Source organism: Dicentrarchus labrax, unplaced genomic scaffold (assembly GCF_905237075.1).
Source record: "Dicentrarchus labrax unplaced genomic scaffold, dlabrax2021, whole genome shotgun sequence".
NCBI lineage: Eukaryota > Metazoa > Chordata > Actinopteri > Moronidae > Dicentrarchus > Dicentrarchus labrax.
Window position 1 is genome coordinate 3,821,769 of NW_026136714.1, and position 27,196 is coordinate 3,848,964.

Here is a 27,196-nt window from a genome sequence, read left to right on the forward strand (position 1 = left end):
AGCCACCGAACTAAACTACCAAACTAGACTGTACAAGGTAGTTAAAATTAACGCCACTGATTCATCAATATTAATATTTGAAATGGTGTAAAATATAACACATACTTTAGTACATTTAAGTACATTTTAAAATGACTTTACTTGTAATGGTGTGCTTATACACTTTGGTATCCCCAATCCCTCAAAAATATGTTTTTCTTGTTGTTCCTACAGTCTGATGTTTAATCTTCACTGTGCAGAATGATGTATGTGCAGAGTTTGATACTAGAAGGATGTTTTCACATTCATCTGCTGAAAGTGGAAAGTTTCTCTGTGCTTGTTGAAAATCAGATTTTAAGGGGTGGGGACAAATAGTTTGGAAGTCAACACTGGTCCAGTATGCAACTTAAACATGTGATGTAGAAACCTGAAGCCACCAGTGCACATACGCTGAGAATGGACTTTACAAGTAGGAGACATCTTCTGTCCAATAATTTGAAATGTATAATGTGGTATAAGGAGTAGATTAAAGCTCTTAAAGAGGAAATTGTACTTTTATTTAAGAAGAACATGTCAGACACACATTGCTGTTCAGACTATTTGTATATTTGCCTTAATACATGTCTGGAGGGGATCTCAAAAGTAAAAGATCTCGATCCTTCTTCCGCCACCATCATTTGCCAGAGTAATGGATGTTCTTTTCTTCAACCCTTATTCTCAATAGTTAACCACATTGCCATGCAGCTGCCTCACACGACATGTAGGGACTATCACCTTTCTTTGCATGCATTCATGCAGGCTATCTGTTTTCTTGCTTAAGGCATGACTTATCTATTCATCACACCTTTCTTTTCCTTGAACGCGTGTGATGTTTCACTGGGAACAAAGGGATAAGTAGGTGAATGTATTGCTCAGTGAAAAAGTTGCACATATAGGCTATTTACTGGAAAATGAAATGTCTTCTACAGTAAACAGAAACTTCACATTTTGTTGGTTAAACAGTCCTATTTGTCCTTTAAACTTCAATATTTAACTGATTTTAATTTAAGGTTGAATTGTATAAAACTATTGACATAACTGCACATGAAACTAACAAATATAACTGACTTTTTTAAGTTTCAATCAGATTCAAACACCAACATTCACTGTTTTTTATCACAACTATACATTCAAATCTGATTGTTTGGTGATAAAGCTCCCACAACATAATCTGGAAAAATACTGCTTCCATCTACCTTTCTAAACTATTTCAGATTCCTCCAATCAGGTGTGACAAGGTGAACTCCCTCACGCTGAAACCTTGAATCCACCAATTTAGCAACAAGATATTATCCGACTAGACACAATCAAATCTAAATCTCAACCCAAAGTCACTGGGATAAGAGTTAAAGTCACACTTATTCATTCCCTATATGACAATTGTTCAAACTGGGAGGTTGTTAAAGCTCCTCGTCCCCTTTTCAAAAATGATTATTGCCCATTTACTCCACATATACATATACTTATCCCTGTAAACTGCGTAAGCTTTTGAGGAATCACAGAGCATGTTTGCTCATTTGGCCTATTGACTTGAGCTTACTGTGTCTGTGAATCTTGGCAGGCTTGGGGAGTAATGGATTACATGTAACTAAATTACATAATCCAGATACAGTAAAGGAAAATGTAATCCATTACAGTTTCAGAAAAAAGATATTCTCAGATTACAGTTACATTTAGTAAAAAATAGTAAAACATTATTTAGCATATTACAATTTTAACATACATCGGTTTTCCTTTGTTCTGTTGTCTTGTTGAATACACTTGCATCTGTTCTACTTATTGACATTTCTCTTGCTTTTATTTACCATATTTGGTGTTGAGGTAAAAGTAATGGAAAGTAATTGTGTTATCTTTATATTGTGATACTTGGATTAGGTTACTGACTACAGTTTTTAACAGGTAATTAGTAATTTGATTGGATTACATTTTTAAAGTAACCCTCCCAATCTTAAATCTTGGTATAGACAGATACTCAGTTGAAAGACAGGACTGACATGGCTGCATTATTTGGTTTCATTTGAGTGACAAATGTGGAAACGGAGACTAAATATTTAGACCAGATGCAGATACAGATTCTACTGTATGTGTGGCTGACATCCTCCTATTGTACTTACATCCCATTGTACTCAACTGACCTGGACTTGTAAAGGTACAGAGAGCACCGAACAAATGTTAGATTTATTATTATACAAGATTTCTTTTCTTTTTTTCCCTAACGATCCACCACAGGAGGAGAGGAGGAGATAACATTTGTGTTAATACTGCCTCCCATAGGTTAGGTGCTGAAATGATGGGGATATTCACTCCACATGTGGTGGTTGTGCCAGTATTTGACCTTATCAGCAGATGGCAGTATTGATATACAGTGAAAAAAAGAAAAACCACGTGAAAAAGCACATCATGACATCGGATTACTTTATGTGATTGTGTGGGTTTGCAAAAACTAACAGATTATCTTCTAATAACTTGTACAAAATAGTGTTAATTCTAGATAGTAAAATACCATTAAGTAAAATAATTAACATAAAGTAAAGTATAGCAACATTATAGGGTTTACAATTGAAGGTGTGCAGGAGCTTTGGAGGTGAGATAATCATCCAAATGTTAATTGAAGGTGTTTTACATCTCAGCTGGGTGCGGGGGACCTGTGGGTTCTTGTAATGAATATGTCTTAATTGTGGCAGGCTGTTTGACATTTGAAAAGTCCGATGATCCCTCTCATTCTTGACACTCATTTGCATTTCCATCTTTAAGGTCAAATGGGTATGAATAATACATTAAGGAGGTTCTTAAGCTCACAGCCAGCCATACCTATCTTCACAAAGGCACCAGCTGAGTCTAGCTAAGCTCAGTGAATGTTACAGAAACGATCAATTAATATCACTTTGGGAAACCACATGTGACACAAACATAGCATCCTGTTATTAATGGAAATATAAGGTCATAAGTCAATGGAGGGTATAGAATCAGCATTTTCTGATAAGTCTTACGTAATGTACTTTATCTGAAGGTCACAATGATATGAAATCATCACGGTCAGCCCTTGTGGTTGTGTGTATTCTGACTAAATGTTACAGTTGGCTGTGTGTTTTTGTGGTTTTCAATTAAAGTGTTGCTTTTTTTTTTTTTTTTTTTTTACAATTTTTGTGACTCATAAATGACAGCTCTTGGTGCAATATTACGCATGTGAACTCTGAAAGGGTTAACCTGGAATAAATTCAAGATCAAAGGAAGGCCCAAAAAAGAACCTTGGCAAGAGATTGGAAGAATTTAATGAGCAAAAATTAACATGTATTAAATCTGACCTCGTGCTTACATGGCAGATGTTGAGCGGAGCAGCAACCAGATACGTTATTAGAGATAAACAGTGGCGTGTTACATTTTGAGTGGAGCATGGGAATTTTAAGATAATACACCGTTTATTCAATTTCAAATAGATATTTTGTTTAAAACAGTGCTAAAATGCCAATGCTTTAAAATCAGCGTGTTTAAATTGATTTAATGAGATATAATAAAACTTATTCAAGATAAAAATAAACAGGCACAGGTAGGGAAATGTATTTAATAGACGAACAACCTGGTATAACCAGCACATTTGTAGCCATTCACCTGGGGACTGAGTTTCATAATAAGGGTACTGTCTTAGGAGAATTGAACATTGCAATGGATGTACTGTATGGCCTTGAGGAGACAGATTTGCTGGCTGTTTTGACAACTCATTACCTGTAATTTCACTGACGGATTGGTGAAGTGGCTCAGAGTAGGCAGCCGTGGAACCAGAGACTGTGCAGTTTGTGCCTGGAATGATGTAAGATATAGAGCGGCAAACAAGCAAAGACTTATTATGGCTAATGATTGCTTAAAGCATAGCGGGGGACAGTGACACTTTGGTGCTTCTACCTGGGGGGGTTGAGCAAACGGAAACGCATCCGCTGTCCACCTATGTGTTTTAAAGAAGTCTGTCTTGAGACACTGACGTCAGACAATAAATTGATGATAAATTATATTTGCTCAGTAAAACCCTAGATATTTCTGACAATGTCAAGATCATTATTGTTTAAAATGAAAACTACTGAATGGTCCAACTGGCTCAAAGACTGCTGAAAAGTAACATTTCAGCTCTGTACATCTCCCAGTAGGAAAGATCTAGGAAAGGGGGGGGCATCAGTGGGCTCGTCCAGGCCAGTACCCCCCACCAACCCCCCCTCCGACATAATTGGTCCATCCCTGGCACTACTCCTCATCTCCAAAGCCACCAAAAACTGTAACCTACCTTGTGTATTTTTCACTAATTGAAATGCCTAATGAGGTCCCAAGGGCTCCATCCCATTACCTCTGAGTTAATTAAAGCCTAAGCAGTGTGCCAAACGGTGAATAAAGATGCAGTAAAAGTGCAAGAGGAACAGGGAACCCGAGCAGGGTTCGGTGTGCTGGGATGGGGCTGACCTGCTTTTCTGTCATTGTTGTGGGACGCGATGCGCCGAGAAAGAGCAGATGTCTATTATTTTTTTATTTGTATTTATTCTGGGCTTCACATTTTGTTACCCTGGTTCAGGCTCTCATTTTCCAGTGTGGTTAGCCTAATTCTGCTTTATTAAACATTAAACTCCTTGCCACCATCAGCAAGGTTTTTATGAAGATGTTCCCTATTTAGAACTAAAGCATAACACAAGACTAACAAAGTGGCAGGTGTGTTATGGACTTTTATTCAATTTCTCTGTGGCTGTAATAAAATTATACTGCTCATTAAATCTACATTCACAACACCTACAAAAGGCAGTTATCAACGTGTTATGCACTGTGGTCACTACAGTGAGAATATTAATCCAAACCACATTACCTTGTTAAAGAAACCTCTGCTTATTAAATGACAAAAACATGGGCTGACAGATCGTGAAAAGACAAAAAGAGACATTTCTTTTAAGAAACAATTTCAAATGTTTATTTAACATGTCAAAGAAGGGGCACACACTCGTGAATTGAAAAGGGGGCTGCAATTATTGGCCAGTACTATGACTTAAACTTAATACTAACATTAATCAGGTTTTGGCTAAAAAGAAAACATGTTTTTGTTCCTTTTTTATTTTATAAAGAAACTTTATGTACATTGGTTCTTTTATACAAGAAGTTCATTGGATAAATGCATTAAAAAGAAACCAGTTCTGCAGTAAACTTTACAAAAAATACATTTTGTTTTCATTGAGAGATGTAGAAAAGGAGACAGTCAAATATTGACCAATAATATTTCTTCCTTTTCATTATTTAGAAAAAAAGTTGTTCTAATACCTATTTAAAAGAAAAGCAATATACAGCACAATAAATGGGAGAAAATTGCCTTTGCGGATTCATTCAGTTGGTTTGGTAACCAAGGAGAGGGGCTGCGACTGGAACAGGGCATGATGGGAGTGAAGGGCTGCCTGATGGAAAGGGGAAGGGGGGGAGAGCATGGAAGGGTGCAGGGAGGTGAAGGGGATTGGCCGGGTGAGGATGGGTGTGGTCGACTGGCTACCTGAAGTACCAATTGGGATGGAGATGGTGGGATGGGAGGAGGAGGAGGAAGAAGAGGAGGAGGAGGAGGAAGAAGAGGACGTGGATCCAGAAGCCTTCCCAGCTAGGGAGAAGTGGTGGTGGTGCATGCGTCCCTCTGGTTTGGTGGTGAGCGATAGCGGCTGGGCCTGCTCGGAGTGAGTGGCGGCGGGAGCAGCCGGGGAGGCCAAGGCTGCGGAGGGAGTGGCTGGTGAGTCCAGCATGCTGCCGTGGGACGACGCAGGGCTGTCGCACATCTTCTCCGAGGGCAGGTACTGCACGCACTGCTTCTTGCTTCTTATCGAGAAGTCTGGGGAAAGAAAAGTAGAAGAGAAGAAGCTGAATTATGGATCTGCTGCTGGCTTCAAATCTGGTTCATGTCCCTCAATGCTGCCGTGACAGAAGTGAACGAGTGATTATTAAAACAGTGAAGATGATGGCAGTGAAAGCTCTGAAACATGACATGTTCAAATCAACCTGGAAACACATTACAACAGGGAGGGTGAAACAGGATGTTTAACATATTCAAATGTTATGCATTTGTGATGCAAAAAAAAGAACATGACACACTACATTAAAATGTGCGCTGAAGTGTGGAAAGCTCTCATATTTTGGGCAAATTACAGTGATCACTTGGTTGCACAACAGCAGACATACCTGCCACTATTAGCACTGAACCTCATAAGCTGCTTGTCAAAGTAAAGAAGCAGGGAAAGAAGTGTTAGTGAAAAAAGACGGCATGCAAAAAAAGGAAATAAAAAGAATAACGGTGCAGTGTCGCAGGCTGCATTTGAAAATAAACCTTTGGTTTTGGTTTTCTACAGTTTTTCTTTCTTATTACGGTTTGAGAAGAAAAAAACACCTAAAGACGGTTGGGAAGAAAATCCCTCTTACCCTCTGGTTTTGAATCAGGTTTATTGTCTCTCTTCCTCTTTTTCCGCTTTCCCTGCACAGATAAAACAAAGCTGTTAAAAAGCTGTTTTTCATACTGAAAGTAAACCACTTCAACATCTTTGGTTCATGAGAACAAACGTGTGATTACTATAATTAAGCAACACAGTCATATTAGACTGAGCCTAGTGAGACAACTTCTTCTACACACATTAATATAAGAGCTGATAACGGAAATGTGCTACTCACATAGTTATCTCGTGCTGACCATCCTGGATAGAGCTGGGAGTGGAGTTGCCTCTCTTTTCTGGCCAGCTCATAGTATTTGGCTTGTTCCTCTCTTGACAGGGAATGCCACTGTGGACAAAGACAGAAAATATCAAAGGACTGCTGAACACACACACACACACACACACACACAGATATATAGTCATAAACTAACACACACTGTGTCTGTGCTACTTACCCGTCTTCCAAGGATCTGGTTGATGGCAGCGCTCTCTTTCAGAGTGCACTCTGCCACTACTTTGGCTCTCATCTCCTTCATATACAGCATGAAAGCGTTCAGAGGTTTCTTAATATGAGGCCTCTTGTCCTCTTCTTTCTTGGGAGGAACGGGGGATTTCCTGCTAATCCGAAACATTAAAAAGATGCTGTTACTAAAGCGTGGATAGTGGAGAGGTGCTGGTGAATTATGGCAAACAAGAGGAAATATTGTGCAGCGACAAAAACAGGATTTGGTAAAAAAAGACTTCTCCTTACGCATGCATTGAGGGGCTGATGTTGTCACCACTGGGCTCCTGTTTGATAGCCGGCGAGACAATGGCGGGATGGGGAATGCCAGTCTGGTGGAGGCCGTGCGGAGGTGGAGTCACCATGTGAGGGGAGAAACGGCTGGATACCAAGCTGAGAGGGCAAAAGGAGGCAACATTTTAACAGTCGGGTTTAACAGCGAACCTCTGTTCACCTGACAAGAAAAGGTTGAGCTAACTTGGCACATAAGTGCCCTGCCTTACCCCGCGGGTAAAATTCACTGTGCCTACTGCATCTGTCTAGACTAAATTCATACACACAATGAGTGAAATGCTTGCTTTTTGTTCAAATAAAGACTTTTTCAAAAGCCCCTTTATTCAGCAATGGCTGGAGAAAAGTGGAGTGTGTTGTTACCATGGTGACAGCATGGCCGTGACACCTGAAACCACTTTCCTTACCATGTTCCAGACCATGGAGAGTGTTCTGACAGCTGTCCACACAGAACACCTTTACAAAGTGTCTCTCTCAATTACCAATTGTTAATACAATGGAGCATTGTAATGAACAACGGGGAAAATTAAGCTTCATATCCCTTTATAACACACTCTCGTTAATGTTAGATTGTAAAATACCTTTATTTAAACTCTTTTAACAGGCCACGAGAGATAATGCAGCTATGTACTCACATTGAGTCCAGAGTCATCAGCTGTTAAGTTGGCTTTTCTAATCACCAAACACAACATCGGAGTCCAGGTTACAAATGCTCCCACAGAAATACAGTTAAGAGCTTGTTTTAACTCCTCAATCAAAATTCAATATCTGACTGAATACACAGTATGAGCGAAAGTGTGGGTAAATAGATGAAGTCTGATAAAATATCTGTGATTAAGAACTGGTATTTTGCTTTATTTTCCATTTTTCCTTTGAAACACTTAATAATTTATGCTGTATAAACAAGGAGGTGCCATATCATTCCCCTGGTAATAAACCTATACAGAGTATCTCTGTAAACATCCCACTTACTCCCTGATGAATAACTCGATGTTGCTGCAAGTGATGACATGCAGTTAAACTTCACATTGAAAATAATGCTCCCATTAGCATTAGTAATGCAGTCGTTTTTATGTAACCTCGGTTGTTGCCGTAAGAGTTTATTCTTACTTGAATTTATACAAATAATCTGAAAAATATTATTAATATGATTAGGTTTCTTATTGGGCTAGACAGCCCATTGTAAGCCATGAAACTGCGTGTATTGATGCAATATTCGGAACGCACTAAATGTGATGGATTTAATGGTATAAAAACATCAGTGAGGTATGTCCTGATTGTTGCGAGTCCACCTCAGGATGGAGCTACACATGCTATTGATCACAGACACCCTTCTGAATATTTCCTCTCATACTAACACCGGAAGGCTCCCTACAAATCTGCCCAATTTTGAATGAAGGTGAGAGAGTTAAGTCTGATGGGACGTGTAGGTTCAGATGAGCTTTGATTTGTCCTAATCGATTCTCAGCCCTTTCATCTCTGCTGTATGTGTGTGTGTGTGTTGTGGAGTGGCTGAGAACACTGGCCTGACCACAGAAGTTTAGTTCTGAGAGAAAAGACAGGAGAGGAGTACTGAATGCTAATAATGCGTTCACCCTATTTAAGAAGCTGAACTTGTCTGTGATAGACCTCACATCCTTTTGTAGTCCTAACAGCGCTGCCTGCCCGTGATCTCACAATGTTTGTCAGAAGTGGAAAGTATGTTAGCCAAAAAAAGATTTCCGCCGTTTCCATAAAATGTTGCTTCAACTGTTTAACAATGCAAACAATGGGAGCTTAAAACTGCACACCAGTCATTTATTTTACCAAGCGTTTAAATAGGCTGGCAAAGAAAGCCAGAGAAATGTGATTACAGCATGTCATACAAGCAGCAGATATTAGGTGTCTCCCTTTGGGAGGGTGGGGGTGTTGCTAAACTTGATCCGCTCACCTGGACATGGATGCATTCATTGCTAGCGCTGGATAGGGGTGACGGAATCCCCCTGGAGGGATGGAGTACATGTGCTGGCCTTGCCTGAGAGACAGAGGGAGACAGAGTGAGACAGAGTGAGCGAAAGCTCCAGTGTGAGGTGGATCAAACACAGCTGACAGCTAACCCACCAGCACTAATCCTCTACTCATCAACTCAAATCCCCTGCTTGTGGAACAGCACCGTTGCAATTGATTACAAGAGCCGTAGCGAAACCCATAAATGTTCATAAATTCCTCCTGGTAAACTCAAATGTTTGAATTTATTATTGTTCTGATATGGTGCACCTGCACTTAGAGCATACAAAATCAGATATTGCTTTAAACAAAAATGTCTGCAGTTTTTCTTTTTACTTACTTGACTTATCAAAAAAACTGTTGCATTTCCTAAATCTTAACTCGCCACAAGTAGTTTGTTTAACTTAGTCACTAACATCAGTACTACAGTTCTCAAACTTTTCAGAACAAGACTGGCTGTGTGGACAGATGAAAATAAAACTTACTGTGGCATGAGCCAGCCCAGGGGGTGTGCGATGGAACCAACAGCACCAGGAGACAGGGGGTAGTATGGAGAGAGCTCTGATGGGTGAGGTGTCCGAGGAATACCTGCAGGTGCCACAGAAAGAAAAAAGCAGCGTTTAAAATGAGGTACATAGCTGCTATTTTCATTGGAGTTATTTAAAACAATATTAATAACCTCTGGCCAGACTCTTGATACTCCACCTAAAGTCTTTTGAGTGTAGGTTTGAAAGGTAGCTACATAAACATGTTTAGTTTCATCCTTCACAGGGTACAGCAGCTGCGGTGATTTTAAAGTTTTCAAGGTGCACAAAAAGTCCACAGAAATGTGCTCATTAAGTTCCAAACAGAAATAGTTTGGGCAAAATATGTCTAAACACACGTTTCCTTTTTAAACTTCATGACCAAATCGAGCTCATGTTAAAGTGCCTGCTTCCTGGTTTCTGTCAATGTTTCAATACTTTTTGTGACAAGTGGTCACTGTGTGAGTTAATTGTAAGTGAAGCTCTGAGCTCCATAAAAAACTACAGTTTTTACATCTCACCATATCTTTTTAAGACAACTAACATGTTTTATGTGGAGCATCACTTTAAGATCTACAAGTAAGTGAATCAATGTCCATCCATGAGACTGTACCTGTCTTTGGGTCTAGGATCTCTGGGGAGAGGTGTGATGGCGGCGTGCCGGGAGAGAAGTGTTCATTGCTGTAGGTGATGAGAGGCGTCAGTGGGTGGACATGGTGGGCGTGCTGCACCACTGGGACTTTATTGGACTGTTGATGAAGCAGAAAACAAGAAGAGACACAAATAAGCAGGTGGTGACCAATATGCAACAAGTGTCTGACACGTGACATTCAAAACAGAGTGAATCCATCAAAGGCTCTTTGCTTGTAGCTGAAACAATAATGGTACTATCCCAAACCGTATACATGCACATGATTTCTGTTGGCCATTGTTCAAAACAAATGCATGGAGTAAACAGGGCATCATGTGTGAATGCCCTTCATGGTAAACATCACAGCCTGTGTGTGTGACCGGCCCTGTGATGCAATCTGGACCAGCACCAGGAAACACTAAAAAGCCGTGCAGACACATGCCAAGACCATTACGGTCATTTAGTTGAGGAGGGAACTGTTTGTTCAGTCCAACAAGAAAAACAACGGTGCCACCGAGTCCAAAAGTCCCACTAGCAAGCCACAAACAAACAAAATCAGGCTACGGTAAACTGAATACCCATAAACAAGTGGAGACATCATCTCCCACTCTGTCTGACAGCAGTCACTTGATGGGAATGAGCACACACCTATGGGTGGATTATTACACTGCCACGTTACGCTACAGATGACCTAATGTTAGAAAAACAATTACAATTCTGTATAAGTTAAGATAAGTGGGGAAGAACGAAATCCAGAGATAGAACTTCCTTTTACACGCTGTGTGGCTCCTTTAGCTCTTTCAACAACACTTCACGCGCACTGAGAAAGTGCAGATGCCTGTCGAGATCTGACCGGCATTACGCCTGTGACGAGGATGAAGAAGACAATAATAATAATAACCAGCGTCTCTACTTTCATTAGGCATCGCTCAGCCTCGCAGTCATTTCCCCTGGCTGCCTGGCTGAATAGAGCACTTGTTGGCTCAACTTGTCACATGGGAGGGTCAAGGGGTGGGGGGGTGGCGGGGTGGGTTGGAGGGGGGGAGAAAGGAGTCTTGTTCCTCCAGGCTAACCTTTCTTCAATATCCCTCCCCACCCCCTTCTCAACCTCTCGTCTCTCTCCAACGTGGTCTGCTGGGGAACAAGGTTTGCATTGAGACTTCTGTACACTCCCTTGCTTCACGCTGCTTAGAATTGTTCCAAATCGTAGCTTTTTTTTCTTCTGCCACTTTTATTTAAAGGAAGGTCCAACCTTTTCCTCCTTTTAAATCTTTAGCAAATTGGTTTCTCCCACGTCTAAAGCACGCTTTGATTCTGGTAATGCCAGATGGAGTGAGGAAAATATTTACTGGTGTTAAACATGGCTATATTAAGATCACTTTGCTCTGGGTTGGTTTCTCCACAGTTAGAGCATATAAGGTCAATGCATACGATGATGCGTAGAGAACACAATTTGACACAACACAGAAAAGGCTTTGATATGACTTCATGGCAGAAATAGTGTTGACGTGCTGGGTTGAAATCCCAGGTCCCACATGTCATGTATATTTGAGTTGTGCTTTGTTGTTCTACTTCATGTACAATATGCCTGAATTTTCCCTATATTGTGAGGGCTGTTCGAGACCTCTAGACCTGGGTGCCAACACATTTTGGGAAGCACTTCAGTGAGAATTTGAAATGATGCCTATTAATTATTCATATCCTGGAATACACCAATCGTGTGCTCTAAACATATTTCTAAGTTTGAAGGCACTAGTTTCAACTCCGTGGCTGCCTTCCAGTTCAGGCAGAATGTGGAGAAAAATGGAGTACGCAGGTTGCACATATGCAAAACTATTCTGACCCGCATCCTACCTGCCAGAGTTTCCCCCTAAGGAATAAATATGGCTAGTTCATCAAGCAAACTCCTCTCTTTAAATCAGGACATTTTTTAATTAAATCGATCAAAATCGGCATCATTTTTGTAACTAATTTTAATTAATTAAGCTCTCCAGAGTTCTGAAAGCATAACATGTGGTTTTATAACACTGAATAACTAGACTAATGGTTCAATCGTGACTTAAGACTAAACACTAATGTATCAATGCCTTCTTTCACTTGCTCTATGTGTAGAGGTAATATTCCTCTAGCCCACAGCTTCATACAGTTTCATGGTCCGCAAGCAAAGTGTAATAAGGAAACCACAAGAACATGAGCCGTGTTTTAAATATAAACAACATCTACAGTACGTGACAGGACAGATAAAGGGCAACCTGGAACCAGATGGTAACTACATCGACTGACAGAAATCATGCTCTCTACATAGACGTGCTTGTTGCAAACAGGTCTGAAGTGGTGCATACCTCTCAGCTAGCAAGTAAAAACACCCAGAACTGGTCTTAAGAGCAATTGGACATAGTAACAGGAAGGTTTAAAGGGAAGAAAAAACACAGCAAAAAGTTGCTGAGCCGGTGCAGAGAAAAGATGTCTGTCTCTTAAGAGGGTTTGAAACTAAAAAGGCCGAGGTGGCAGTACCTCGCTTGGCTGTCCAACTTGGAACGGTGCTAAGAAAAGCATAGTCCTTGGTCAATGTGGGTGGAGGGGTGGATTTCATTCAAGCAAACATGTTTTTGGATCCTGCACATCTGAATTGAATTACTAGGCAAACAGCCGATGGGGAAGAGAGCTTAGAACAAACTGAATAACCCCGCAGCTTTGTGTGTCTTTATGCTCGGTGATTCTGGGTGGGAGGCTCAGAGGCCTTTCAAAACTCCAGGAAAGACAGGGTGAAAAGAATGCCTGGCATGCTGAGAAATCCAAGCCTTGTTTGTCAACGCCAACAGGAAGCGGACGTGAGAGGGGACTGACCGTGTCGTATGTCTTTAAAATCAACCGCTCCAAAACTATGCCATTCATCACAGACAACGTGTGCTTTACGTCTGGTCATCGCCTCCGAAAAGGTCAATGGCAGTAATATTCTAGCTTAAAATAATACAGCGCAGAGTGGCGTCATATTACTGGAGAAGATGTCCCCAGTGGTCATTAAATAAATTAAGAGAGATCTAACAAAATAAGCACAGTATATATGGACACAAACATAGACAAATCTCAGTGTGGTAATAAATATTTGTAACCTGACAGATATACATTAGCATTCCTTTAGTAAAACTGCCACTAATAAACAGTAATTTCACACATTCTGCGATCCTGAATCTGAGCTTGACTGGAATCAAAACACCGGTTCCTTATTCCATTTCTGAAGAGGATCTCGTCTCTGCAGTGGCCCAGCAGGACTGCAGACCTTAGATCAGTATTCAGTTCAGTCCTCCCAAAGCCTTTGATTTCATGATGGATCCCGGTTGTTCACTGCCTAATGCAAAACGAGAAAATCTCACCGGACTCCAAGTCAAAGGTCTGTTGAAAGAATATGGGTCGAAAGCGCGGATATGTATCGTGCTGATAGAGAAAAAAAAGCATATTTTCAGTTAATATCTTTACTTAAACTGTCGTAGAGCCCAGAGGGTTGAAAATTGCACCAGACACATGCAGGGAGACAAAAGGCATCTCTGGTATGCTGCTCTAGACCCTTGCCACTTCAATTCACTTAAACAATTCGGTGACTAAGTGACTTATGACACGATGACAGGACCATGTCCCTCTGTGCCTTGATTACTCTAGACACTAACACAATATTAAAACAAAGAGGGCGATTCTTGTGTCGCTGTCAAGTGAAGAGCAGCCCATATTTGAGCACTGAGTGCGCCGTGATCTGATAAGTAACTGACAGGCAGGCACTCTGGTCAGTTCTGCCTCATTAGAGAGTCACAGCTCCTTCTAATCCAGACTAACAGTACTAGTCAGTGTAGTCGGTAATGGCGCGGAGAATAGGCCTTACGGACAAATTACTGAAAGTGACTGAATGACCTCAGAGGGGGAAGTGCGCAGCCTTGACATCATTATCAGCGGAGTGTTAATGACTGTGAATCGGTACGTTATGCAAGATGAGTACGAGGCGCACATGATTCAGACAGCACTGCCACCTCTACTTCCTCTCCTCTCCTCCGCTCTCCTCTCCTCTCCTCACTGGTCCAGCCCAGCCACTACTGATGGGCTGACAAGTTCTCCGTACTGCATCACCTGGCCCTGCAGCGCCTTTGATGTATTATTCATGAAGAGGCAGCCCTCTGAACACAGGAGCTTATATGGGGGTTTTGGGGTGCTGGACATGTGTGTATTGCATGTGTGTGTGTGTGTGTGTGTGTGTGTGTGTGTGCACGGTGGGGTGCGGTATGTTCATAGAAAAGCTTGTTCCCTTCTTCCCAGTCCTCCCACCAACCCACCACCACCATTACTACCAAAAGCAATACCAACTGAATGCTAAACAAACCTGTCTGTTGAATAATTGAGGATCTCTGGCCATAGCAGGCTCCGATTAGCATACAGGCCTTATGGACCCAATCTGCACAGTGACAGGATGGTCTTTCCCTGGACTTTCGTATCTACTGAATGCTCTGATTTCTCTTTCGCATCCTCTTGTTCCATTGCCAAATGTCAAAGCAATTTCCACAAAGCAACAATAACTGCACTGATCTCCGCAGGCATATGTAGGAATGTGAGAGGATATCATTCACAGAAAAATCTAAATATCAACATTGTCTTCATGTGGCTGCGAGCCTTTTAATGATTTATTAATCTGTTGCAGAGGCGGTTGACTGAGTTGGCCTCTCAACTAAAGTAAATGTCTGTGGAAGCCTTATCAGTAAACTAACATTATGCATAGTTGACATGCCTGTAAAATTTAAGATATACGTGGCAGATCTTGAGAGATAGTCCAAACGCTCAGTCCATCATCAAAACAAAACAACAATGTCAGATTTAACACATGCTTGCAGAATGACTGCAGGAGTACAGGTCTGCTGCAGGAGTCCCTGCTGGCGTCTCCTCGCCTCCTCTCCTCGGGTCTCTTTCTCTGGCTCCTCTTGGCCCTGGGCAGTAATCCCTGGCCCCCCGTGTGTGCCCATCCGCTCCCCCTGCTCTCATTAGTGCAGTGTTGGGGTCTGGGGAGCCTGCAGGCCTGGGGAGCCAGCCTGCTGCTCCCCTCCCACTCTCCCTCTCTCTCCTCGGCTGGAGTAATGAGCACATAATCAGCCTGGCTCCCTGTCAGCAGCAGCACACCAGAGGGGCATGTGGGCTCCTGGCCCAGAGTGGGGGGTAAGGCCACAGCGGGGTGTTTCACTTTCTATCCTCCAAGCCCAGGGTACACCGTAACCGGCATTAGAGCTTCCCACTGCACATCAAATGACCCACTGGTCGCAGGTCACCAGATCAAGCATGGCGACTTCCTCTTCTAGTTCACATACTGAAAGCTGTTACACTTTCAATGAACTTCCCCACCTCTTACACTACTTTTAAATGAAAGTGTTACATGAGTTCTAGAACAACAATGTATCTCATATTCTTTTATGTGGTCATTTAAAGTTGAGGTGTTTGGCCTTGGACTTCCCAGTAAAACAGCTTTGTCTCCCTTAAAAAGTCAGACTATCGACTTTAATTGAAAAAGAGATTACAAAAAAAAGCATCTATCTAACAATGTAGAACCTATATAGGTATTTACAAGCTCCTATGAGCACATTTAAATAACGTATAAAAGAACAAACATTGTAAACTTTATGAATGTACATATTTCCATACACAAAAGTGAAGGATACTCATTACTCATACACTGTGAGTAACATTTCTGCTAGAAAACAGGCTGATCCTTTGAATTCTCTGTCTTCTACACTGTGTCTTTTTGTATTGATTTTTTTGTTTAATGACATTCAAAGAGATGAAGGCCAAACTGAAGCTGAAAAGCACAAACACAGAGCCACATGAAAAGCAACAACAACCGCTGAAGAACAGAACAGAAACAATCCAAGCAAAGAAATCAACCTCAGTCAATGTGCTTTCATTTCCCTTAAATTCAACGCTTCTATCAGAATCTATTGTTTCAACCTTTTGTCTTTATTCTGCATGCCCTCAATGTGGATTCATACATTTCGTAATGTCACACATCAGCTAAGTTACTTAAAATCAGTTTGCTGCAACAAAACTTCACACAGTAGCTGCTGTGTCTTAAAGGAAAATCAACAGGGTCACTCATAGGTCAGCATTTATTCTAATAAAATATCTTTATTTGGTTTCCATTGAGACTTTAGTCAGTCCTGGATTCCCATGAGCAAACTCAGTCCCCCTCACAACAATTTCCCATTGACTGCTCTCAATGAGGACTTTGTCATGTGCATCACTGCGATTATAGGATCCAGCGAATCAACCACAAACTCAGAAAGCACGTCTAGCCAGGATATGTAAGGTCAAGGGGCTGAGTCACAACGGCTCTTTTTTACTAAAGTGTTGTGACAGTGGTTTTCTGCTCCATGCACTGCTTAACATAACTTCCCGAACCAGAAAACGCCTTGATACTATCAAACAGGTGAGATGCTAGATAGATGCTCTTGGCTCCATGTTATCTAATGTTTTCAAACCCCAAACACACATCCCTCAGCGAAGCCACAAGCCAAACAGGTCCGCTGAGGCCCCGCATTGTCTAACCGGAGTGAGACACCATGATGACTACTTCACACCTGTGTGGGAAAATTCAGGAATCGCAAGGAGGTTCAAACTTAAGGGATTTATGGTGGAGGCTGAGTTATTGTGGTAAAGGCAGACAGACTGGCCTGTGGGTGTCGTGGGGGGGGAGGGGGCTGTGCATGGATGGATGGGAACCAGCGCATTTACATGCACACAATAACTTCATTATTGTGAATAACCACATTACGGTTACAGTTTGGTTAAACCATTTATATGGTTCGCAGTAAACTGATTCCCCCAATAAGTTTACATGATTTGTTTGATAATTGGGTTAATGTCCCGTAGGATGTGGCTCGGAGGAAACATCTTATTAGTGTCACAAAATAAGGGAGGGGAAATTGGTGGGACTCTGCGGGTTCATGAATTTCCTGAGCACCATGGCTCAGTTATTTAGTGTGTAAAATTGTACTGCAGAAATCATGATTCCCCCCCCCCTCCTCCAACCAACCAAGTAATTTGAAATATTGATGAATATAAAGATAACATATTGATGAACTCCTGACTCCACATTTGATCTGAACTCTGATACAAAATCTTGCTTAGGTGTTTACATCGCAGCTTGGCTTGATCTTGTCATAGTAAAAAAAATGTTTTGGTTTGTTTTGAGAGTATATGTCTACTTACTAAATGTCCAGGTGTTGGAGAACGGGAGTCTTTTAGTCCTGCAGATCCAGGGACGTCCAAAAGAGGCCATTTCATCTGCAGATACTGTGGGTGAGAGAAAATAAATTATACAACAGAACCAGACGCACTACAAGGAAAAACATATACAGTACAGAAACAAATGAACAAGAATTAACAAAATGCAGACAAAAAAGCTAAATTGAAGGCTATATTTCACAAAAAAAAAATCTCTCTATTATTTACTTTTACTGAACCATGGGGACTGAATCTTTTCCTAGAGCGTGCAAAAGTGGTATGAATGGTGTCAAGCCCGCAGAGATCTCCAGCAGACACCTGTACGGGACCCACATTGCTGCTAGAGTCAGACAGTGAGTTCTGGCACGGGGGAGAGTAGGGAAAGCGATGTGAACACAACGGACTGGTGGAGGACTGTGAAATTGCCGTTTGTCAAGGAAAAACAAGAGGCCAGCTGTGGGCGCCCATCGCTGAGCGGGTGGGAAGAGACAGCTGGAAGGAAGCCCCGTCTACAGAGCAGCGAAAGGTTGAGCTGCAGACGTGAAGCTAACTCCTGTCCACCCGTCTCAATTGGTTTGGCCTTTTGACCCAAACGTAGTCCCTCCTACTTTCAGTATCATTATTTTTCACACGTGTATCAAAGTTATCATAAAGGGTTGTGCAAGTGTTTGCTTTCCCTCTTTTATTCCTCACGTCACAAAGATTTCCACCACCATATAACTGCTGCCCTGTGACATGAAGTAAGAGCTGTGTACTCCAAGAGAGGTTTTTTGTGATTTATTGCTTGATATAACACGCTGAACTTTTTTTTTTTTTTTTTTTTGCTCCTCCAGCCACGGAGATAGCATGAAGCCAGAGCTCCAAGAGCACGGCTCAACCATCTGGTTTATGAATCAGTTTAAATACCGGACACAGCAGCTTGTCATGCATGTGGATTTTCTCCCTGGTACAATTTCAAATTAATTAAAAGGGTTTTATATTATAGGTTATGTTTGGCTCATTCAGGCCCATGTAGTGCAGAAACATAAACGTATCGTAGTGCATTATTTAAGTTGCCTTTTGGGCTTGGAAGTGTATTATGGGTCACAAAGTCTGTCTGTGAGAGCCGATTGCGCAAATTCGCCACGCATCTTCTGTTATCATTCTGCAACGTATACTGTCGTTTTTATTTACATAGCATTGCACTTATGAATTCCTATGCACAAAACAGTTTGACGTCCACCCAGAGCAAACACCTGATGAAAGGAAAAGACAAGAAATAGTATCTGCCACTTAAAGAAAAAATGACTGACGAAACCAGTTAAAGAATATATGCAAAGATTTGTCTACTTTTAAAAAGTGCAGGATAAATGATGACAAACAAGCAAACTGGAAGAGTCATGCATTCAGGTTCTGATTTTTAAAACTTCATTCATCACTCAGGGTTTGTAAGGAGGAAGGAAGCTTGGATGGCTGTGGGTTAAAAATGGAAAAGACATTATAGCAGGAGGGGGAAAAGGGAGAGGAGGGAAAAAAAACATTTTCAGGAATGAGTTTGTCGGAGCAGGCAGAGGGTATTGTTTCCTGACAGCTGGGGTCCAACAGAGCACCGAGGCAGGGGGAAGGGGACCCTTTTTCCCTTCGAAAAGGGGGGAAATTCTTGGAGTTGACATCAGCCCTCTTCATTTTCAGTATACTGCTCAAGGCTGAATCGTAGGTTCCAACTAATGGGCCCAAGTCCATACAACTGTCAGGAGGCAGTTGCTTTTAGAGGCTGCTAGCTCCCTATTGAAACTTTACTCTGCTGTGTGCATGGTGCCTAATGAATGCTACTCTCCGGAGAGAAAATCCAAAACAATGCAGTTTTCTCTGTCTAATCTATGTCAATCATGAGTCCTTCCACAAATGAAACAAGCGCTATTGTGAGCGTTTGGTCTTGCCCGGCCGTGCCCACCCCGTCTCTCCCACCCAATCCATCCCTTATTTGACAGCTTCTGCCAGGACCGAGGAACATGCCCCCAGGCACTTTTTTCTGAGCGCCTACTTTTCTTTTAATTGCCAGTGTGCCCTATGGAGCAACTGTTCACACACTCCCTGAAACATCCAGCCAGGTAATGCCAGCCGCATACTGTCACATTAGCTCTGGTCCAGACTACGGCAGCACAGCACTAACACATGAGAGGCAGAAAGAGGGAGGGTGTTTGGGTCTATGAGTTGTTTCAGGAAACAAAAGGCGAGGAATTGTGGGCCATGCTGCTCAGCAAAAACTTTCTCAGTGTTACAGTGAAAAAAAAAACCCACAAGGGAAGTGTAAGAAAAAAAGTTGGGACAGCCAGATGCGAGCCAGCACTTAAAATGGATGATTCAAATAGTTATGACATAGTTTAAGTGATATTAAATGTTAGTAAAAGATTGAAACAGGAGATAGACTAAGAGTAAGACATTTACTAATGTTTTACACGTGCCCTTATTTTATTGGATACAAATACAGACATATGGTCGGGGCCCATAGCAATGTCTGTTTCAGCATGGGAGCTGGAAGCTCTGGTAAATAGACTCGGACAGAGTACTGAAAGAAATGTGTAACTAAAGTGAAGTTTAGCTGGTCCATTTTCATAGCTCTCTAATTGTCTTCCAGCCTTCCCTGCTGCCTCCAACACTCAGAATAGACATCAGTAGAATGTGCTACTTTTACAGGACCCAGATGCGACAAAGGTGGCAGTGATGCCACTGAAATTTTCCAAAAAGCTACACTGGAGCCCTTTGGTTTTTTGAACAGAGAGAATGCAACATATGCTCTGGGGCATGTGGCCTGCCAGAGCTGGGTTCTAATTGTTACATTGCTCTCACAGAGCGGAGGAAAACACAGCCAAGAGTCTTTGTCATCTCTGAAGTGTGTGGTGCCATACTGCAGGCCAACATCAGAGCATGGAGAAGAGACAGATGTCTGGACATTTGCTGTCAAACTAAGTCAGACACTCTGCCAAAGGGACAGAAAAAAATCCCAAACTTTGCTAGCAACTATCTGCCGACTTCAGGGCTGTGGTGAGAAGTCATAATGGCTGTCAATCAGGCAAAAAGTAAAGTCAAAAATAATATAAATGCAGAAAAGTACATATATTCCTGTAAAATATAAAACTATAATAACTATGCTTAAAACACACTGTGACTCCGGAAAGCAGTAGATATACCCATTAACTATAACGACCTAAAACCGATTATATGTTATTGTATGTTATTCTAAACTGCATCAGTCAAGAGCAAACAATCAGACAAAGTCAAGCGATAAATAAAGACGAGGCCTGACACTTGTGAAATGGCTTCGCCCAACTTGTTGTGAATAGCAGAGCAGCAGGAATGCCTCCACGGATCGCTCCAGCAGATAATGTCAATCACCTACTGTGTGGAGAACCCCTCCCCATTGTTTTCTTTTACCCCCCAACAGAAAACAAATGGGCCGCACAGCTTGCTGTTTGGCTGAGGTGTTAATTACCGTCTCCCTGCCCATATGAACAGCAACTTCAGACAATAGCCCTGTCAGGCCCCCTACACGACAGTCCCTCCCTGGTTTGCTCTGCTGATATCACCTGCTCATGTGGGGCCATTGACACCTTAACCTGATCTATGCATGAAACACAGATAAAGCTTTTGGGACAAAGACAATGTGATAAGTAGCCTCCGCCTTGTCTCATAGTTTGCATTAAGGCTCATTGTTTGCCAACATTAGAGGCAATTACACTGACAATTCTTAAGCAAACCTCGGCAGTCATTGTGCTAATTAGTGTGTAATTGATGGGGAAACGACAAGCAGCTCAGCTGGTCAGACCCACAATGCACCATTGGGCCACTGCAAATTTTTCTGAATGGGGACCATGTCCTATTATCCGGTCCACTATGAAGTAAGTAGATTAGTCAGGGAGGAAGTTATTAATTAAAGATATCTTAAAGGAGGATACAAAGAGAACGAAACAACATATTTTTTTGTGAGAGCATGAACAGACTGGATATCTGACCCTGCTGTGTACAACTCAGTCCCATCAGGCCCCTGTAAGAACTACGTGGGGCCCCCTTTTTCAGCTCCACGCTTGAATCTCTGGGTTTACATTATATTAACCATGAGAAGCCTGTGGAGGAGATAGCATCCTGCTAATGGCTACCACATTTAAAGTGTCCATTAGCCCATAGAGGAATGAAGTTAAGTGACTATGACAGGGGCACTCCCTCAGTTTGCCGGGCCTCTATTGTGACCTGGTTGGTCATCCTGCACTCTTATTCACAACCGGTAAAAAAAAAAAAAACTGGGTCAAAGGTCAGACATCCAGAGTGCTGTGGTTTCTATGGCAACGTGGCCTATTAAGGCCAGGCTCATTGGCCTCTTAACATGCTCTTGTACACAAAAGAACTATTAGTGCAAAGAGGGAGAGAGGAGAGTGAAGAGGGGAGGCAGCGTGAGGGAGGTCCTAACAACACAGCAGCAAGGTTTTTCTAAGATTTCCAAGATGGTTACACACTCTGCCCGCAGCTCCAACCACTTCTATATGTTCTGTGTATAAGGCACACAGAATTTTTAGGAGCCCCTGAAGGAGTTTTGAGAACATACAAAAAACTACTGTTATTTGTTACAGAAATCAGAAAGAAATTATTTGTGTTTGTCACAATATGAGCTGCCAAAAGTGTAAAAGTCTACATTTTGTGCAAAGAATTCAACTTTCAATGGTGTCATGTGACTGCCTCATGCATATTCTGTACAAGGCCAAACTGGCCAGCAAACCAGGTTTATTTGAAAAGTCCTGGGAGTAAATTTACTGCTGTTTCAGTAATAAAACAGCATTAACAGAATACAAGGCCAAGATAAACCCCCCTGAAAAGCTTCTTTAACATTCTGTCCCTGTGAGTGAGCTGCGACTTCAGCAGGAGTTTGCATTTTTGCAAGTCAAGCAATTATTTGTATCAGGGTTTATTTTTTTTTCTTCCTATTGCATGACATGATCCTGAGTTATTGCTTCCTGTATCCACAGTTTTAGAGTGTGGCCGTGGAGCTCATATGAGTCTTTCAATGAAGCCGCCATTGTTCTTATTCTGTCTCATTGACTTTCAGGTAGTTTTAATCAGGTGTAGTTAAAGAAAAAAGTTCCTCGGTCAGTTAAAGTTAGGAATAAGTGAGTAATTCTGGTACAGAGCACAACAGCAGGTCATATAAAACTCACTGTATAATTAGACACACAAGAAAATAATTATGCATCTGGTAAGAGCAAGGCCATCTCATAAAGACAGAGAGGAGGGCGCGAAGCTATTCAAGTCAATTATGTGAAGTCAGTTATGTGGTTTCCGTACCTGGGAGATCTGCTTTCAATTGTCACAGACTGCTCCGCTTAATGTCAGTATGATCTGATGTCAAGACAGGCTACACCTCAAATGTCAAAAATGTCGTCCTTTTCCATGTCCTGTGGCATTGTTTGTCCAGTCGCACAGGAACACAACTTTTTATTGTTTGGGGAGTAGCCTCGTTTCATTGAAATTCACAGCCGTAAACGTCTATATAATTAACTCCAGAACACGAGGTGGTTACCAGCGGTTGGCTGGATGTTTACTGTAATGCTCGACTTAGAAATCAAATGTGTGTGTGTGTATGTGTGTGCGTGCGCGTCTGAGCGTAGGTGTGTGTGCGTCCAAGTCTACGCCAATGACACATAAGTGAGACCTGAATTTTTCATTTATGACCAAACACAAATTGACTGGAGACAGCATGGGTTACCAATATAATACAGTGTTTCCTGCCAAGGCATTTAGGAGGCAATAATAAGTCCAGCATGCACCCCTAACGCTGAACAGGGCAAATACCACAGCGCGGTAATCACTCCAAACTCCCGGTGAAGACATAAAAATAATCTTTTTCTCTTCTTTTTCCAGAAATTGCAGATAAATATTTACCCCCACCCTCTAAGAGTAAATTTGAGTGCGTCTGCTAAAAGTGTGTCTTTATTTTCTGACAGGGCACAGTGGGTGATTGTCTCTTTTTTAAGCTTTTCTTGGCTCCTTTTTTTTTTAACTTCCTAAAAGCAGCTGACAGTGGCAGAAGAGGCATCTTGAAGGGAAAACGTCGGTTTTGAAAAACTGAGGTGGGCATAAGTGGGTGTAGTGGAGAAGGCAAGAGAGGGAGAAAAAAATGGGCCTAAATTAAACACATTTGTTTCTGCTCTCACATACCACAAGTCTTATGAAAACAGAGGGCTGATTGTGTTCACTCTGCAAGTCCACCCCCCCCTTCCCCTCCCCTTCCCTCTCTCTCTTCACCACCACCCAACACCACCACCCAGCTCCACACCCCCACCCCCCTGTCCTAAGGAGCAGCAGCAGCCCCTCCCCCCCGCACACACACAGCTGCCTGCAGATGCCTCCTGTGTTTGCTCTCCGAGTGCAGGCGCAAATCTCCAGGCCTTGCAGACTTCTGGGCCCTGCCTCATCTCAGATTTTACTACCTGACATCCCTATCACCCCACTGCTAACCCTGCTCACTCCACTCTCCCGTCTCCTCTCCGCCCGCCCCGCCGCCTGCCCCTCCAGCTCTGCTCAAACACACAGACACATTCACACGCCACAGGTATGCTTGAACGCTCCTGTCACACAATGATAGAGACTGACTGTTAGAAATCAAACCCATGTCATTTAAACACTTCTATAAACATTAAACAAGATATGACATTTAAAAAAGTGTCATCTGCATATTCAAAAAATATTATAATGATTCAAAGGAACCTCAAGAAAAATAATTCTCTTATCTGCCATTTTTACAATTCTAACAAATCAGAAAAACTAAACCTGATAATAATATTGTTTCTGGACTGAAAATAATCTCAGTTGACATATAATGCTTTGTATGTTACACAGGTTCTAATTTAATAAGAAAATATTTTCAACTGTAGTTTCAAACTTCAACAGTGTGGAAGTCACACACAAGTCACTACCATGGCATTCCCCAGGATTAGTTATGCGTATTGTCAGCAGACTGCAGGGAGGTCTGGAACGTCGCCAAAGCATTTCTGTACCTGAAACATTTGTAAAAGTCATTCCACTGCAATCTACAGGCTTCATTTTCATCATGCTGCGCATAGTGATATTGAGTCCTAAATCATGAGCTAGTGATAGGTTTGGCTATAAATCCAATTGACGTTCACATCCAGGGATCCTCTTACATGTCTGAAACTTTGTAAAGAATAAATTTTCCAGTACGAACGTATACGTTTTCAGCGTTTGAGAAAAAGCCTTTAGAGGAGTCACAAGGCGGGATGAAGTTGGGTCATGAGGTCCCCTACCTCTTCAAGGTTCATCAGGTCTCTTGAATGCAAAACAAAGGACTAGAGACGTAAGTGAAAGACTGCCTGCCTCCTGACAATGTAATTTTTTAAAATCTGTCAATATTGAATAAATTCCTTTTTACACATTTTGAGAATAGGGATGTTTCAGAGGATTTATATAAGCTGTTTCAGTTTTCAAAGTTGCTGGAAAACATCTTCATCACATTAACCAGGCCACTGAGAACTCAAGGCTGGATATGCTTTTTAAAACAATATATACAGCTGTTGCTATCTTTCAATTTCAATACAATCTAACAAGAACGGCAAGGTGATTACGATCAGGGGCTGCTGTAAATATCAAATTCCCAGGGACAGAGTTTAGGAGAGGCCCCTTACAATTACACAGTATTCAGGAATGCAGAGCATGAACCACAGAAACGTGGAGCTGAAGACAAAACGCTCACATCCCATTTTGGACGTTTGGCTCACAACATGTGACAGAAAAGGTTTACGAACAGCATAAAAAAAGTAGGAAAGTTTATCTTTCGTGAAGAGCTGTTTTCTGCAAGCCCCAAATCTGCGCCACAATGCAACAAACTTCTACTCAATCCAAACTGCACACTTCTGCAAACAATTAGTGTTAACCCCAGCACTGTAAGCTGTTCAGAGAGAGAGAGACTGAGAGAAAAAGAGAAAAAGAGAGAGAACGAAGGGGGAGTGACTGGAGAAAGAGAGGGCTGCTTGTGCACAATTACAGCAGGGATTTATGGCCTGAGAAACAATTTATAAATCACAGCGCCTGAGCTAATGTGCTCCAGATTGTTCTCCATGCAGCTGCAATTTTGGTCTGCGTGAAACGGCATAATAAACCTGGCTGGAGGACATGTTTGGGTGGTGGTGGGGCAGGGAGAAAAGTTGAGGTTGTGGGTGGTGGCTGATGTGGGTGAAGTTGTGGGCTCGCAAAGTTTCTGAGGTGTTTCGAACAAAGAAACTGAAAACTTTTTGTTGTTTTTTTCTTCAACAGGCTGGTGGGAGATTTTGCTGAGGTGCTGTTCTTGATTGTTAATGTCAAGAGAGAAAGAGAGAAAAAAAACTCTCAAATCATGCAAATAATACCAATTAAATCATGTTTTTCTATGGCAACAGTTAGCCTCGCACAGTAGCTGGACAGCCAATGCGAAAACAAAGAACAAAAAAAGAACTGTAACTGAATAATTACACAAGTTTCCACTGAGAAATAATTAAAGTTTCAAGCTGTAAAACTAAGCCTGTTTTATGACCTCATTGTGAAACTGTGAACTATACCGTTATAATTCTTGACACAAGTGAAAATTAAGTTTAGGTTATAATATAAAAAGACAAATGTTGCAAAGTGAACCGTTTATTGTTGCTGCGGGCTGGTGTGGAAGAAGGGATCGGATGTGCTGAAGGGAAGCCTGGGCTTTTGTGACCACTCAGCCAACTGGCCCTGAACCTTGACCTCTAACCCTTCACCCTGGGGGGCAAACAAAGCTCTGAGTGACATCTGAAACTAGACACTCTGTGGGGAGAGAGTGTCTGGACAGGACTCAAATAACCCCATTAACTGTGCAGAAAAGATTTATGGCTTTTTATTCTGCCCCTACAAATCTCAAAGCTGAAGAGTCACACAGATCTGTCAAAAATAATCAAGCAATTAGAGGTGTGCACCAAGTTTCGTCTTGTTTACTTGCCAACATCTCCATCTTGCATGAAGATAAGCAAAAATGTTCCATAATTAACGACTCTGAGTAGAGTTGTGATTAGCAGTGATACACACATATGCCAGCAGTTAGTCTGTATCCAAATAAATTCTGCTTAACACGAACAACATGAAGCCGATCTCCAGGCGGTTTTAAGAAAGTCACTGATGCATATTCACCAGCACCTCTGATGGATTCTATACAATGGATTACGTAAACAGCTCTGGCATCAGTATACTGTAAATAAAAACAGAGAGAAAAGTTGATGGTAAATGTGCTGTGGTGAATGCAAGCCTCCGTCGCCAGAATGCTGAAAGCCACTGTAGTATTTAAATCAGGCAAGGAGGGAGGAAGACTCGGCCAAGCATTCTGTAGCTCAGCTGTGAGGCTCTAAGCCGTTGCCCTAGGGTCTTTGTCCTGCCTTTCAGGGCAAGTCTGAGGTAGTCAAAGACCCTATTCATGACCGGCGCTCCCCCTGCCAACACACCCATACAGCCCCAGTCAAGTCAGCCGAGAGCTATAGAGCCTTCCCATTTCACACGAGAATCAGACCTGCCCCTAAAGCCTGCTTCA

The 27,196-nt window shown here is 42.0% G+C and overlaps 1 protein-coding gene across 2 annotated transcripts in view; it reads right to left on the bottom strand.

Annotated features, from left to right (window-relative positions):
* Window positions 1–4,932: 4,932 nt before the first annotated feature.
* tcf7l1b (transcription factor 7 like 1b) overlaps window positions 4,933–27,196 on the bottom strand; it is a 32,293-nt gene continuing 10,029 nt past the window's right edge. The window contains exons 4-12 of one of the 2 annotated variants that reach the window (XM_051421714.1): window positions 17,614–17,697; window positions 10,363–10,498; window positions 9,711–9,813; window positions 9,170–9,253; window positions 7,198–7,341; window positions 6,902–7,061; window positions 6,685–6,792; window positions 6,439–6,490; window positions 4,933–5,854 (exon numbers count right to left, since the gene is read on the bottom strand). In XM_051421714.1, the coding sequence (XP_051277674.1) occupies window positions 5,364–5,854; window positions 6,439–6,490; window positions 6,685–6,792; window positions 6,902–7,061; window positions 7,198–7,341; window positions 9,170–9,253; window positions 9,711–9,813; window positions 10,363–10,498; window positions 17,614–17,697 (1,362 nt within the window). In that variant the 3' untranslated portion in view covers window positions 4,933–5,363. Of the gene's footprint in view, window positions 5,855–6,438; window positions 6,491–6,684; window positions 6,793–6,901; window positions 7,065–7,197; window positions 7,342–9,169; window positions 9,254–9,710; window positions 9,814–10,362; window positions 10,499–17,613; window positions 17,698–27,196 lie in introns of both variants that reach the window. The other variant, XM_051421713.1, reaches the window with a different exon arrangement.